The sequence below is a fragment of the Procambarus clarkii genome, chromosome 46, assembly GCF_040958095.1.
Source record: "Procambarus clarkii isolate CNS0578487 chromosome 46, FALCON_Pclarkii_2.0, whole genome shotgun sequence".
NCBI lineage: Eukaryota > Metazoa > Arthropoda > Malacostraca > Decapoda > Cambaridae > Procambarus > Procambarus clarkii.
The window spans coordinates 19,442,303-19,458,059 of NC_091195.1; the positions used below are offsets into that span (position 1 = coordinate 19,442,303).

Here is a 15,757-nt window from a genome sequence, read left to right on the forward strand (position 1 = left end):
GGGATTATGGCAGCTATGCCCTCAATTTCATCCGTGTTATATTCCTTTTGTCTGGCTATAATGGATGATTTATTCAGCCCGGTGTTCAAATGCATATATTTTCGAGAGGGTTTTCTCGTGGGCATTGAATTAGTCGTCGGTTAATTATATTATATAAATTATTGGTTCTTCCACTGACAACGGCAACAAGATGGAAGTCACCTCGCGCCAGCAAAGTCATGAAAACAAACACCAAACCCGCCAATTATAGCTTTTCGCTCTAAAATATGCCCATTCTCGGCTATCATTAAATATATTTATTAGTTATATATAATTTAGAGTTATATTATAAGAGGATAAAAGTAGGAATCGGCAGAAATCGTTGCGGGGCGCGAGTATTGGAACATATTTTCCTTCATGTAAAGGTGCCATTGCACTCAGCTCCTGGGGGAAGTGTTGAGAATCTTGTGTTTTGCCGTTATGCCTGGCGTGTAGGGTGTTGAGGCCGCGCTGACCCCCGGGAACACTCGCCGCCACGCCTGCCCACTCGTAAACCGTTGTTTGTCGCCTCGTTGTCAAGAAAGGACCATCAAAATTCCGGTCCCCAGCGAATTTCGGCAGACCCGTCCAGGGAGAGCCGAAGACATGAACGCCAGGTCGAGGAAAACCCGCTCGAGCTCCGCCAGGTGAGGCTCCCGGGGGCGGGTGACGGGTGAGGGGGGAAGGGGAGGGTGCTAGGGGTTAAGGGGGAGGGGGGAATGGGCGCGGGGTAGGTGGGAAATGGGTGGTTTAAGGGGTTTAAATAGGGGGAAAAGGGGGAGGCCGGTGATTGGGTGCCGACGGGATTCGGGGGCTCTTGTCGCATCATTATTTTTTTTCCTTTGGCTTCTCTGTCTTGTATGTTCTTCTCTGGCTGTCTCTCTCACTCTCTCTCTCTCACTGTGACTGGGGTCTCTCACCCCCGGTGGGGAGGGCGTGGGTGTGGGCGGGGGTGGTGGTGGGGGCCACATCTGGCACACCTCACATGGCCCCCGTCACAACACTCACGCCCCCGCTGGTCTCCCTGCTGGGGGGGAGGGTGGTGGTATGGGGGGGGAGGGGGGTGGTGGAGGGGGGGGGGTGAAGGGCTGGTGGTGGAGGGGGGGGGGGTGAAGGGCTGGTGGTGGTAGGGGGTAGTAGAGGGGGGGCTGGTGGTGGTGGTAATTTTGTGGTAGAGGGGGCTGGTGGTGGAGGGCGGCTGGTGGTGGTGGTAAGTGGGGTGGGGGGAGGGGGGGGTGGTGGGGGAGAAGGGGGGGGGCTGGTGGCGGTGGTGGCCCTTTTTTTCCTCCAACTTCTGCCTATATCCTCATGTCCTAATTTCTGTCAATTTAAAGAGGCTGTCCTTGTCCTGCTTGTATATTAACCTCGGTATCTTGTATATCATGAACATTTTCCCTGTTTCTTCTCTCTAGTAGACAACCACTTGGGGTGGACGGTAGAGCGACGGTCTCGCGTCATGCAGGTCGGCGTTCAATCCCCGACCGTCCATACAAGGGCACCATTCCTTTCCCTCCGTCCCATCCCGAGTTATCCTGACCCCTTCCCAGTGCTATATAGTCATAAAGGCTTGGTGCTTCTCCCGATAATTCCCTGCCTTTCTCTCCTCTTCGAGTTGAGAGATCTAGTTTCCTTAGGTTATTCCTCGTGCCTGAAAGCGATGTCTGGTGTTAATCTTGTTAGATCTAGTTTCCTTAGGTTATTCCTCGTGCCTGAAAGCGATGTCTGGTGTTAATCTTGTTGCAAATCCTTGTATGTTTTGAGTAAGGTTCTGTGCTCCACAAGGTGTAGGGTCCATGCTGAATTTGCAGGATGCTTGTGTTCTATTGGTCTAATATAGGTCAATATAGGAGGAGCCGGTCGGCCGAGCGGACAGCACGCTGGACTTGTGATCCTGTGGTCCCGGGTTCGATCCCAGGCGCCGGCGAGAAACAATGGGCAGAGTTTCTTTCACCCTATGCCCCTGTTACCTAGCAGTAAATAGGTACCTGGGTGTTAGTCAGCTGTCACGGGCTGCTTCCTGGGGGTGGAGGCCTGGTCGAGGACCGGGCCGCGGGGACACTAAAGCCCCGAAATCATCTCAAGATAACCTCAAGATAGGTTGTGTAGATTATAATGAGTCCTTTTTTTTTTTATGTTTTTCGGTTGTGAATGTTTGTCAGCATGCTGTATCCTGGCAGTGTTGGGTTGTTTGTACTCACCTAGTTGTGCTTGCAGGGGTTGAGCTCTGGCTCTTTGGTCCCGCCTCTCAACTGTCAATCAACTGGTGTACAGGTTTCTGAGCCTATTGAGCTCTATCATATCTACACTTGAAACTGTGTATGGAGTCAGTCTCCACCACATCACTGCCTAATGCATTCCATCTGTTAGCTACTCTGACACTGAAAAAGTTCTTTCTAACGTCGTGTTTGATAATGTTGGTGGTTGGTTTTGGAATTTGCTTTTAAATCTATTTATCTTTTATTCCTGTAGTTTTCTTTCCCTTATGATGTAGATACCTCTTGGATTCCTTTCTCTCTCTCACATTTTCATTACCTTACACTTGTTGGGATTGAATTCTACTAACCATTTGTTTGCATACCCCAGGAGTTTGTCGAGGATTTCCTGCAGTCCTCCTTTCATTTTACATTATTCATCAGCTTTAAACCATCTCGGTTGCCTTATTTAGGTCATTGACAAAAATTAGAAACAGTAGTGGCCATAAAATGGCTTCCTGGGGAACCCCCCCCCATCTCACATTCCTCCAGCTCGAAACCACCACTGTTGTTCAGGTATCCCTTATCCAGTTCAGCATCTTCCCGGTTATCTTAGATTTCACTCTCCATCTTGTTCACCAGCCTTTTGCGAGCAACGGTATTAGATGCTTTTTGACACTCTTAGGCAACTACAGTTTATCCAACCCTTTTTCCTGCCTTAATTTTAGTATCCTCGCTATAGAAATCTTAACAAGTTTGTCAAGCATGATTTTTTTTCCCCCCAACTAAATATATGCTGCAGTTTTCTTACCAATGTTTACACATGTAAGGTGCTGTACTATTCTCAACCTGGTTACTATCTCGAGCCCATTACATGGAATAGTTGTCAGAAACATGGGTCTATAATTTAGTGCCACTGGTCGTCCCCCCCCCCCCCCCCCCTTTTTTTTAATTAATGAGACTAAATGGGCCTTTTTCAGAATTCCAGAATATTTCAGAATTTCCAGGAGAATTGTTCCTGAAATCAGTTTTTTGGGGAACATTTTAATTGGAGATGACCTTTGTAGACACTCTGAACACTGATAGTGATATGAAGCCTGGCCCAATTGATTTTGTCATATAGTTCCGCCATTTTTTTTTTTTTTTTTTTAATGTTCAGTACATGTTATATTTCCTTATGACCACAGTTCATCTTGCAAACTTGGGCTCTGCTTTGGTTCTTTTGTAAAGACCTTCTGAGAGCTCTTGTCGAGTTCCTCACATACCTCCTTGTCATTTTCTATGAGACTTTCCTCCTGCCTGTATAACCTGATCACATGGGAGTCTTGTTGTTGTTTTTCTCCATAGGTGACTGACTTGCTCCAACTTGCTCTCTCCCATTACACTTGCTGCATTCCTGTAGTCGCCACGTCTGAAATCTCCTGCCTTCCACAGCTTGTTTCTCACTCTAACCAACTCCTTTAGTTCGACTATGTATACCAACACAATCCCAGTGGGCACAATATCCAAGAGTGGCGGCGCGGTTCGATGTTGAATCCACATTATCAACGATGACTCGACATTGGTGAGGTTGATTCAGCATTGAAGAATTAGTGTTGCTCTTGGATATTGTGCCATTTGGATAATGCAAGTCAGTAGCTTGTAAGGAGTGTCTCTTAAGAACATAAGAACAAAGGCAACTGCAGAAGGCCTATTGGCCCATACGAGGCAGCTCCTATTTATAACCACCCAATCCCACTCATATACATGTCCAACCCGCGCTTGAAAGAATCGAGGGACCCCACCTCCAGCACGTTACGCGGTAATTGGTTCCACAAATCAACAACCCTGTTACTGAACCAGTATTTACCCAAGTCTTACGCGTATCGTTTTGACGTTTGCCACATTTTGGATAAACTTCAGATCTAGTGTTGCCTGTGGGTCTTCTTCCCATGCTCCTGTTTTTGGGTTTTGCCGTTTCTTTGTAATAAGTGATTTGTCTGCTGTGTCTACCAGATGTGGTCTCCGTGTCTCGTTACCCAGTCTATTTCCCCTGTGATTAAAATCCCCAAATATTAGAATCGTGGCCCTATTCACGGTGGCTGATTTCCACATTATCTTCGGGCAGGTTTCGTGTTTCGCATGGAGGAGGGGAGGGGGGAGGGGGGGTCTTGTTGGTGGGGTTACATGTCACTCTGTACCTAAGCCAGTTTGCCAACAGAATTTGAAACCTACCTAGCCCTACCGAACCTAACACAGCCAAATGTAGCAATATACATATATATATACACTGTATATACAAATTTGATAATTGGAAAACAAGCTTTTGTCGAAATGCCTGTGTACAATTTGACTGCACACCATTGGAGGGATGTTGCGAAGCGTTCAGAAAGGGTCCCAATAGTACTCCCGCTATGTCATTGCCGCTCTTTAAACAAATACGAAAATATATACGGTATACTGTATATATATATATTCTTTATTTTCTTCTCCGAGGCTATTGGTCCCTACAGTTGCACCGAAGATGGTAACCTCACAACTTTTGTGTTTTTTTTTTACAGTATAATATATATATATATATACTAACCCGTGCAAGGTGTGCAACCCGTCCTCTTAAAAATAACGTCACTTTTGGCTGGTATGCACACTATGGCCAAATTTGGACGTAATTTGAAATGAAATTGACTCGCAAAAGTGACATACTGTCCCGTTTTCTGTTTGAGTCGTCCGGCGTACTCGGTAAGGTTAGAAGAGGAAACTTTCAATTAACATTTTTCATAACGTTTTGAAACTTTATGAGAATTTCCTGCCCACCTAACCTATCAGAGGACCCTTAACTTACTTTTGTTGAAAAAAAAAAAATCCAAAATTTTCATTTTTTTCATTTTCAAATTACGTCCACTTTCAGCCATACGGCTAAACAGCCAAAAGCGACGTTATTTTTAAGAGGACAGATTGGGGGCGTGACGGCACTCTTTGACGTAATCGGGTTGCTTCCTGGGACCCTTTTTGGAGCCTATTGGCTGGTGGGAGGTTGGTAAAGGGCCTAGTTTTGTGTTACTTATATTTAAGAAAGTATGAAGTTATTATCTTGCTTGTAGTCATTACAGGCATTCTTGTGAAATTATCTGGCCAGTCAAAATACCAAAAATATAAGAGATGGAAATAGCCAGGGGCCAGATTCACGAAGCAGTTACGCAAACACTTACGAACCTGTCCATCTTTTCTGAATCTTTGGCGGCTTTGTTTACAATTATTAAACAGTTAATGAGCTCCGGAACACCAGGAGGCTGTTTATAACAATAACAACAGTTGATTGGCAAGTTTTCATGCTTGTAAACTGTTTAACAAATGTAAACAAAGCCGTCAAAGATTGAGGAAAGATGTACAAGTTCGTAAGTGCTTGCGTAACTGCTTCGTGAATCCGGGTCCATGCTTTTAGAAGATTCCATATTACAGGTGTGGGAAGTGAACCATGTGAGGAACCCTAATGGTGCAGCTCTTTCTTAGGACTGCTGTAATATGATCGTTAACTGAATAGTAACCTCTAACCTAAGAACCTCGGGGCCACTGCACTATTTGGATGGACACAAGTGGTTGTGGTACTGTATTTGGTTACAGTACTGTCAAAAATACATTGACAGATGGCTTGGTATGAGCAAGGCAGTGATAAAATAATTTTATCCAAATACAATAGCGGAGTTTGTATTACGGTGTATTCATGCCCGTGCCACCTCTTGGGTGGCTTAATCTTCATCAATCAGCGGAGTTTCTCATTGGGCCCGTTTCACAATAGGGGGTAACACAGTGCTTGATTGGACTGTAGCCAATGTAGCCATACTCCTTAGGTTAGGGTTGGAGGGTATTATTCATTAAAATTATAAACTAATCCAGAGAAAGTGCTGCATATTTTCCAACATCGTCTGCTTTCCAGAGCCGTGTAGAACATGCATAATGATTCCAGGCCCAAAATTCCTCAGTCACGATATTGTGATGCATTATAGACAGCTGCAAGCCATACCTGCTCTGCTAGGCGCTTTTTCACTACGTTTTTTGGAAGTTCTGTTCCTGTACACGCGTATCGTGGTTCAAACCAAGTTGCCCCATTCCCAACTCGACCATTGTAACTTGGTGGTTTTTTTCTGGACGTTACATTACATTAGATTAGGGTGGGAGAGAGTTGGGAAGTGTGGCAACTTGTGAAGCTGCTTAGAGCTATATTGCCTGCCACCTTGATGCAGAAAATGCCGTAAGCCATTTTATAATTGTGTGCATAAGGTTTGATAGTTCTTGAATTGAAGGCGAAAATTTAAGGGACTTGAGAAAACGGTACAGTTGCTGAACACTTGAGCAGTTATAGTCCAGCACCGAGCACAGCTTGTGCTAGAGACAGCTGCCGATAATACATCGTACAAGCGTATAATTACAAATAGTGAAGTGTGTTATTGTGTAAAGTGTGATAGTCTTTGTATTAATAGACTGAATTTTTAGCCACTTCAGTCTCAAATGTTCTTGTGATAAAATTTGTCTTTCTAAAGCAGGACTATTTGCATGCGTCTCTAATGCCAACAATACCGGAGGTTTGCTTATGGTCTACGGAGCGTCTCCAACAAGAAATCAAGCGTTTAGTCTCTAAAGAAGATCACCAATTAAAATACCAATATTATTTACAAGGTAAAAAAAAGCCTACTTTAGGGACTCCACTTTTTCCTTAGTAAAAATGATTAAGTCAAATTTCCTTCCAAAGCTTCTTTAAAACTTCTTTATATCTATCAATGTAATTGCTTTTTTTTTCATAGTTACCTATTGCATTGTTTCTATTGACTTTTAATCCTTTCCTTATAACATTTTTTCTATCTTTTTTTTCCCAATACAAATGAAATATGGGGAAATGTCAGTGGCAGCACAATCTTAATTTTTTCTTAGGTATATTTCTAAAGGCAAGAAAGTGTGCTCCTTCCCAGTTGGACAGACTTGTACAGGACTCGTCCAGAACAACCAAATTTCTGTTGTATCTGACGTTACCTCTTTCATGCCAAACATCGTTTGTATTATTGCGCACACAAAAAAACATACTTCTGTGCACATTTTGATATGAAAAACCACTTGGGGAAATTTCACATTTTAAATACTATGTTGGTGTTTTTTTATACTTTGGCATGAAATTCTGGGTCAGCGACAACGGTACATTGCTGGATTGCTTCACAGGACACTTTCGTTTATATGTTTGTGTTGCATCTGACCCCAACTATAGGTTGACAGAATTCATTAGGAACAGGAATCTACCGAGTTTGTAAAATCAGAATTGGTTAACGTTGGCAATCCATAAGCTTCTAGCCAGTGTGTGTACAATATCCAAGAGTGGCATTGGTTCGACGTGGAATCAACATTGACAACATTAAATGAACATTAAATCAATGTTGATGGCATTGAATTGGCATTGCTTTTAGATATTGTGCTCAGTTGATCATTGTGTAGGTACCTGTTTAATGATGATCAATTAGACACCAGAAACAAACTTCACTTATGCAGTTTTAGTAATCACAATTACTTGGAGTCTGTTCCAAGAGTTCGTTTCGTCCACAATCCCAGCCTGGGGCCAGGCTTGTCTTGTGGTAACCTGATCTAAAATGATGTTGCTTGCAGCAGCCCAGAGGCCCACATACCCGTTAGAACTCGGATTCTGAACGTTAGTATTGTATGACCTTAAAATCTTGAATTCTAGTACAGCTTTGCGCTGTAAGCAAAACAAAAAAGGATTGTCAAGCTTACATACTGGTCGTATCAGGATCGTATCTAGAGGGTGGCTCTCGGGAAGCTGCTGTTCTCGCCAAGACCGGCCTGGGATCAAGCCCACATTGAGTGGAATGTAGCACTGAAGTGTGGCAGTTAATGCCCTTACCTGCTCGCCGAACGAGCGAGAACGTTCAGAGTTCAAACCCTGTACGGCCCCTGATAAATTGACACCATTCCTTTACTATCCATCCTTATGCACAAGGCAGTCATTGAGGGCCTGGATGTAAAACAATTCGGGGATCATGTTCTAGGAAATTCATGGCATTGAATGACATAATCATTTCTAGTACCCGACCTCTGGTCTAAATCCCAACATGCTCCTGCTAAATTGGAATGCAGCGAAATTAGTTGAGCATACATCGTTATAGAATTTAGATGTACTGTACTGTGTACTGGACTATATTAACAAAGTACTGTGTTCATTTATTCATCAGTAAAAGTAATGTTTAGCTACAATAATGTTCATCTGACGGGCTGTTCTATCCCGTTGGTACACTTAAAAGTGCAAGCCCTACTTTATTCCCATTTTTTGTTACTCATGAATCATATAATGGGAAACTGAACAAATTTTATATAGGTACTTTCTCTGCATTTCTGGTTTTCTTTATCAGATAAATTACGTGGGGTTAGTAGATTATAACTTTAATCAAAGGGGGCAACCTATATTCCTGCTTACTGGTAATTTTGTCCATAAATTCTCATTTAGTGACTGTATATTTTTGTATGGTATGGTATATGTTTAGTAACCCCCTTCTTGTATACCCATTCTGAGACAGTATACCTCACACTTTCCTAATATATGTCTAACTTGTCCTCGTCAACACAAGCCAAATGCTCATTAACCCACCCGCCAAACCCCCTGGCGTCCCCCCATGTTTATGAAGGAAAAACACATTACATGTACATATGTACATGATGACATGTGTACTTTTCTCAAACAGTGGGGAGCCGGTTGGCAGAGCGGACAGCACACTGGACTTGTGGTCCTGGGTTCGATCCCAGGCGCCGGCGAGAAACAATGGGCAGAGTTTCATTCACCCTATGCCCCTGTTACCTAGCAGTAAAATAGGTACCTGGGTGTTAGTCAGCTGTCACGGGCTGCTTCCTGAGGGTGGAGGCCTGGTCGAGGACCGGGCCGCGGGGACACTAAAGCCCCGAAATCATCTCAAGATAACCTCAAGGACAGGTTGTGTATATCATGGGTAAAGTTAGGTTGGGTCTAAAACTATTTTTTTACTAGTATGGGAAAATATTTTCTGTACAAAGTGATGTGTCCAAATATATAAAGCTCTGTAAACTATTTTAGCTCTACCTGTCCAGCAATGAAAAAATACAGCAAATAAATAAATAAAATAGGCTTGTATACGCAGAAAGTTATAAACACGCACTGTAAGGGTTAAAAACGGGTGACTGAAATGTCACCTAAGAGTGTCGGCGAGTATCGTCATGACACGAACATAATCACTAAATGTGAATAGATTTTCTTGAAAGCTTTTCACATAACAGCAGTATTAAGGTTTATTTTTGCTGGAGATTTTGTGGAAATCATAGTCTAATAAATGTACCCTAAGCATATATAAGGGGATCCTTGGCCCATATATGCACTAGATCATTCTTGACCCACATATATGCACTAGAGCATTCTTGACCCACATATATGCACTAGAGCACCCTTTTTTATATACACGTACTAGAGCTCTTTTAGCAAAAGGTACGGAAGGAAGTGCAGAATAGAACCAGTGAAGAGTAGAGGTGCCATCGGCATAGAGAACGCTATTTGAACCTCAGAGGTCCACAGCCGTTTAATGTGTAACCTTGAGTAAAGCGCTCTATCACGAAGCGACAATGTAGTTGCTTTGGGTAAGTAGTGGACCCAATTTCGTTATAAAATATTATTTTAGAGGAATAATGCCTTCCCCGCAAGCATTAGAAATATTGCCGGAACAAAAGTGGATGTCTTCAAGAGGCACTTAGACAATTTTTGCAAGAAGTGCCAGACCAACCAGACTGTAGTGGATATGTGGGCTTGCAGGCTGCTCCAAGCAACAGCCTGTTAGCCCAAGTTAACACAGGTCGAGCCTGGCCTCAGGTGGGCTTGGGGGGTAGAACACTTCTTGAAATCCTCTCCAGGTACGCTCCAACCCATATTTGCACTAAAGCATCCTTGGTCCATACATACACTTGAGCATCTTTGACCGATATAAACACTTGAGCATCTTTGGCCGATGTATACACACTTGAGCATCTTTGGCCGATGTATACACACTTGAGCATCTTTGGCCGATGTATACACACTTGAGCATCTTTGGCCGATATATACACTTGAGCATCTTTGGCCGATATACATACACTAGAGCATCCTTAGGTCTATACTCAGTAGAGCATGATTGACACACAAGCATTATAGCATCCTTGGCTCACATAAACATTAAAAAGAGCAGCAGAGGTACTCGTACCCCAGTTTGAGAACCCCATCCTTAGAGGTTTTGTTCCAACATTTTGGACAAAAGATAATCCAACTTGAAGTTTCAATCCATCACTTTTATACAGGCATGTATCGAGTGCCTGGACCAAACTCTCACAAGTCAAGTCTGGCCTCGGGCCGGGTTTGGGCAGTAGAACAACTCCCAGAGCCCCATCAACCAGGTATATGTGGGCCTGCGGGCCGCTCCAAGCAACAGTCTGGTGGACCAAACTCTCACAAGTCAAGCCGGGTTTGGGCAGTAGAACAACTCCCAGAACCCCATCAACCAGGTATATGTGGGCCTGCGGGCCGCTCCAAGCAACAGCCTGGTGGACCAAACTCTCACAAGTCAAGCCTGGCCTCGGGCCGGGCTTGGGCAGCAGAACAACTCCCAGAGCCCCATCAACCAGATATCAACCAGGCCTAAATACGAAAGACAAACACCCTGTTGGTCAGATTATAATGATACAAAGAGCACACACACTAAATGTGTGTCCCTTTGTTTACTTGTTCTTAACCCTTAAACTGCTACAGCATACGGGCTGGGAACCGAAAAATATTTGAATTACGTATTAATTACTTATAAATGTTAAACAAATCTTCAACTTTTTGGCTTCAGCGTCGGGAAAGTTTCATCCCAATATTTTCAGAAAAGGATTTTGGACAAATTTTTTAAAAGGAACGTTTTGTTGATAAGAATAGCTCCTATTTAACTGGAATTGAGGGATAATGCAGTAATAAAGGAATGTAAGCACCACCAGGGGCCTCGTAGCCTGGTGGATAGCGCGCAGGACTCGTAATTCTGTGGCGCGGGTACGATTCCCGCACGAGACAGAAAGAAATGGGCAAAGTTTCTTTCACCCTGAATGCCCCTGTTACCTAGCAGTAAATAGGTACCTGGGAGTTAGTCAGCTGTCACGGGCTGCTTCCTGGGGGTGGAGGCCTGGTCGAGGACCGGGCCGCGGGGACACTAAAGCCCCGAAATCATCTCAAGATAACCTCAAGAAGATAACCTGTCCGATGCATAAAGAAGAAGAAGAAGAATAGTAGTACGAAGTGTCCACAAAGTGGATATGCAGCTGGTGCCTTTATAACATTGCTGAGTAATACGTAATTACACAAATAATAATGAGTAAGTATTGTATTATGCTCTATTTTGTTATATATTGTATAAATACATTGCCTAATATTAATATATGTTTCACCAATGTCCAAACAATTTTTTTGGGGGGAGGGGGAATTTTTTCCTTTGTTTATTATCTGATTTTGTTGTAACCTCTACGTCCTGGAGAGTGCATACCCGTCCCCTAGCTATGTGAAGATAGAATGAAATTTGTCAACAAATAAATCGGTCACAACTGGTAGAACTTGGGACTGAATTTTTGGGGACTGATTTTTTCCCTAGCTATGTGAAGATGGAATGAAATTTGTCAACAAATTAATCGGTCACAACTGGTAGAACTTGGGACTGAATTTTTTGGGACTATTTTTTTCCCTAGCTATGTGAAGATGGAATGAAATTTGTCAACAAATTAATCGGTCACAACTGGTAGAACTTGGGACTGAATTTTTTGGGACTGATTTTTTCACAGATTTGAGAATTTTCTTTCGCAAATTTCAAGCTGTTTTCTTTGTCTCTAGGTTGTTTTGACGATTAGGGACCAGAGTAGGGCTTTATCACTTGTATAAAGTACAGTATCCATATTTATTCCCCTAAATCAGGCCTCCTTTTTGTTACACACCCCCAGGAAGCAGCAGCCCGTAGCAGCTGTCTAATTCCCAGGTACCTATTTTCTGCTAGGTGGCAGGGGCATCAGGGTGAAAGAAACATTTTGCCTATGTCTCCGCCTTGATCGGGGATCGAACCCGGAACCTCAGGACTACGAATCCGAAGTGCTGTCCACTCAGCTGTCAGGCGGGGGAAGGGAGGGAGGGAGGGGGAATATTTTTTCTTGACTTAATTTCAACATACATTGACCTACAACTTTCACATATTCGAGTACGAATGCCAAACAATGTTTATTTAAACATACAAGTGAATTAATGAATTAATTGATGAATTAAATGAATTAATTAATGAATTAATGAATTGAACCTTATTCATTGTCGATAACTTCGACTTCAATTATCTCAAACTAGAGTTTCAACTTTGAGTCACATTTAAAATTCCAGTTTCTGACCTATTTTCACCATTTTTACATATAGTGAGCACAGCTGTCTGTTCTACAATCCCTATAGAATGGATTTTTCGTAAACCTTAAAGGTTTGGAGTTATAAATGTTTTTGTCTAAATTTCGTGCATATTTCAAATGCCATATTGACGATTTTTTTTTTTTTTTTAGAGTAAACTATACTGTACTGAAAACCTATATTCTAAATCCATGAAAATGAAGATCATACGCTATTCTGAGAGCATAATAACGCCAAATGAACAATTTGGCGATATTTTATGTTTTTGCAGCCGATTTCAAAATTTGAAGTTTTCAATGTTCAATTTTAGAATTATTTTTTATTTCCTTGTTTTTCAAGTGACATTGGTGATCATTTAGACAAAGTTGGAGCATTTACTAGTAGATTATGCACAAAAATTTGAAAGCATTTGAAAAAGTTTGAGAAACTGAGCTAGGCACAACACACACGTATGTCTTGCGCAGTTTATGGGTTAAATAACGAAAAAATATAAAAAAAATTACCCCATTTTTTTATATATACATTGCAGAACTAGGTGATGTATTTTAAATTGTATTTATTTTATTTTTGTTTTCATTTTTGTCTCGTTTGGCGTTATGTATGTGCATAATCACACTGCCGCCTTTTCCGTGTTTGAGTTAACGCGACGTAAAACTGCACTTGTGAGGTGTTGCTGCGGTGTGGAAGAGGGGACGAAAAGTGTTTCTTGTTGTTGTTGTATTACGAGCGTCGATGGGACTCGCCAGTGTGCGAGAGTGCGTCTTACGTGAAGTGCGTTTCTGCACAGGTGCACTAGAGGATACAATTTTTTAGCAAGTAAAACACTGTATTTCTGGATTGGTATCATGCATTTCAGGCATTTTCATCGTGTATTAATGGCATTGATGTGTTTTATGTATGGCATTTGATAGCCTATATTTATGCCATTTGATAGCATATATTTATGTCATTTGATAACATATTTATGGCATTGACAAAATATATTTATGATTAGGCTAAGGAGAAAAATATATATTGCCAAAACTCATCACAAAATGCAACAAATTATGCAATAATGTATGAAAATTGCATTTTTATTTGTATGTATACACCAGGGTTTAGTGTACCAAAGGAATTTTGATGTACATATACTCTTGATAGAAAAATCAACGGCAAATTTGACATTTGTGGTGCAGCGGCTGGGTACTTCTGTGGGGAGCCCCGTCGGCTACCCAAAGTTGTGACATGTGCCAGGTTAGTTTGGTGTCATCAGTCTCGGGGAAATTCTGTGCCAACCGGAGACCAGGAACCAGTACCTGGCCCCCTCAGAGAGACGCATGGAGCAATGACTATATGAGCACTCTACATTTAGAGTAGTATGTCGTGTCTGCCATCGAGCAGGGAAAGCACACCCATAAAGGTAGGTGAAACAATTCACACCTATACTGGGGAAAATTGCAACCTATGTCCAAATGCTCGTAAGTCTCCAAATAAAACAAACGAGCATATCTTCATCCAACTAGCACACCTGCTCTTTAGCCCCCCCCCCCCCCCAAAAAAAGGGGGGAGGGGGACCCCCACTCAGACGAACTGGAAGCTCACTCCGTCAGTTTGTGACTGATGTGCCTGGTGTCAATAAGTCTCCTCTGGCCTTGCTTTACTGACTTGCTTTTGTGTTTGTTGCTTTGCCAGCTATGTGTGGTGTGGTGGCCAGGTGTTCTCAGGGCCTAGGGTACTTACCTAGGGCCACCTTTCCTGGGTGCCCGGTAAGTACTTCCCTTGCGTTTCAAGGTTATCGTCCCTGTAATGTTCGGGTCTCGCTCCCATTTGAGGGCTTCGTCACGTGGTGGTGTTCTCGTGCTTAGGGTACGTCGGGGGTCATGGGCTTCCCTCCTTGCCCCGGGTAAGGAGTGGGTTTTTGCTGTGTGGGGTACACTGTAACACTGCAGCCGGCGTAGCCTGCATACACACTGCAGCCGGCGTAGCCTGCATACACTCGGTGGACAATGATTCTCTCTGGTGACCAGTTTGTTTGTGTGTTGCTTCGGGGGATTTTTTTATTATTTTTGTTTTAGCGTATTCGTTTGACTTTGGCAGAGGTGGTCGGCCTAGCTTCCCATTAGACCTGCCTAAGTTGTGTTTGTGATCCTCCTCTGTAGCCCCGAGATTTCACAGTGATTTCTGGTGGTCAGTTTGCGTGCAACAGACAGGGTTTACTGGCTTAGCTAGTCCCAGTGCCTGGGCTTCCTGTAGGGCTAACGTATTCTACGGGACTTGGAAAACCCTGTTGGGTTTGGGGGTACCTTGGATGAATCTTCCAGACCCTGACTCGCCATGTGCAATGCTGAAGATTGTTGCCACTGCCTCGTAGTGACAATCACCCGTTCTGCCTCCGTAATGCTGCCTGTTGACACCTACGACCCTGTGTCTTGCAGGATTTGTTCTCTGCTTGTCTTTCAGTTTCCCTATTCCTTGTCTGAGGGTGTTTGGGGCTAGGCAGCGGCTGCATTGTATGCTAGTTCTCTTTGTTGCGACGAGCCAGGTTGGTTGCCTGGTTGGAAGCCCCGGAGCTGCTCCGCTTGGGTTTTAGGGACCAGGATTTAGGGGCGTTGGTTACTTCAACTGTGGTTCCATCTGTGCCCTTGCTTTCTTCCCTGGTGGGTGTGGTTTGCCCTGCTCCTCTTGCTTCTGGTCTCCGAATGTCTGAGGGTTTGGGCGTCGGGGCGGGGTTTTGCTCAGGATGAGGTTCGGGTGACTTCGGGGACTGCCCCTTCCGATTTGTGGCGCGGTGGTGGTTGTGCCTAATTTTCTCGCCACAGCTTTTGGGTTGACCCAGCTGACTTCCTTCTTTGAAGCTTTTCCCTGGACTCTGCCTTTTTTTCAGAGGTGGTTGGTGTGGATAAGGGGTCTGTCCTGGGGCTGCTGATGGGGGTTCCTAGGGGGAGGGGGTTCCGCTAGTTGCCCCAGCTTTTGAGCTCAGCCGTTGGGCAGCACTGCTAGTTGTGTTCACATTTGGCTGTCGAGTGTTTGTGCTCACTTTTTGGGGGCATTTTTAAATTAGTTCATGTGCTCTTGTTCTTATTGGCGACACGTTCCCTTTGGTGTGACATATCTCTGGTTTGGGTTATGTCTGCTTTAA

The 15,757-nt window shown here is 43.5% G+C and overlaps 1 protein-coding gene across 7 annotated transcripts in view; it reads left to right on the forward strand.

Moving 5' to 3' along the window:
* The first annotated feature begins 384 nt into the window (after positions 1-384).
* LOC123770485 (ataxin-2 homolog) overlaps positions 385-15,757 on the forward strand; it is a 33,675-nt gene continuing 18,302 nt past the window's right edge. For 5 of the 7 annotated variants that reach the window (XM_045762384.2, XM_045762385.2, XM_045762386.2 and 2 more), the window contains exon 1: positions 385-665. In XM_045762384.2, coding sequence (XP_045618340.2) covers positions 625-665 — 41 coding nt within the window. In that variant the 5' untranslated portion in view covers positions 385-624. Of the gene's footprint in view, positions 666-6,725; positions 6,864-15,757 lie in introns of those variants that run through there. The other 2 variants (XM_069301771.1, XM_069301770.1) reach the window with 2 other exon arrangements.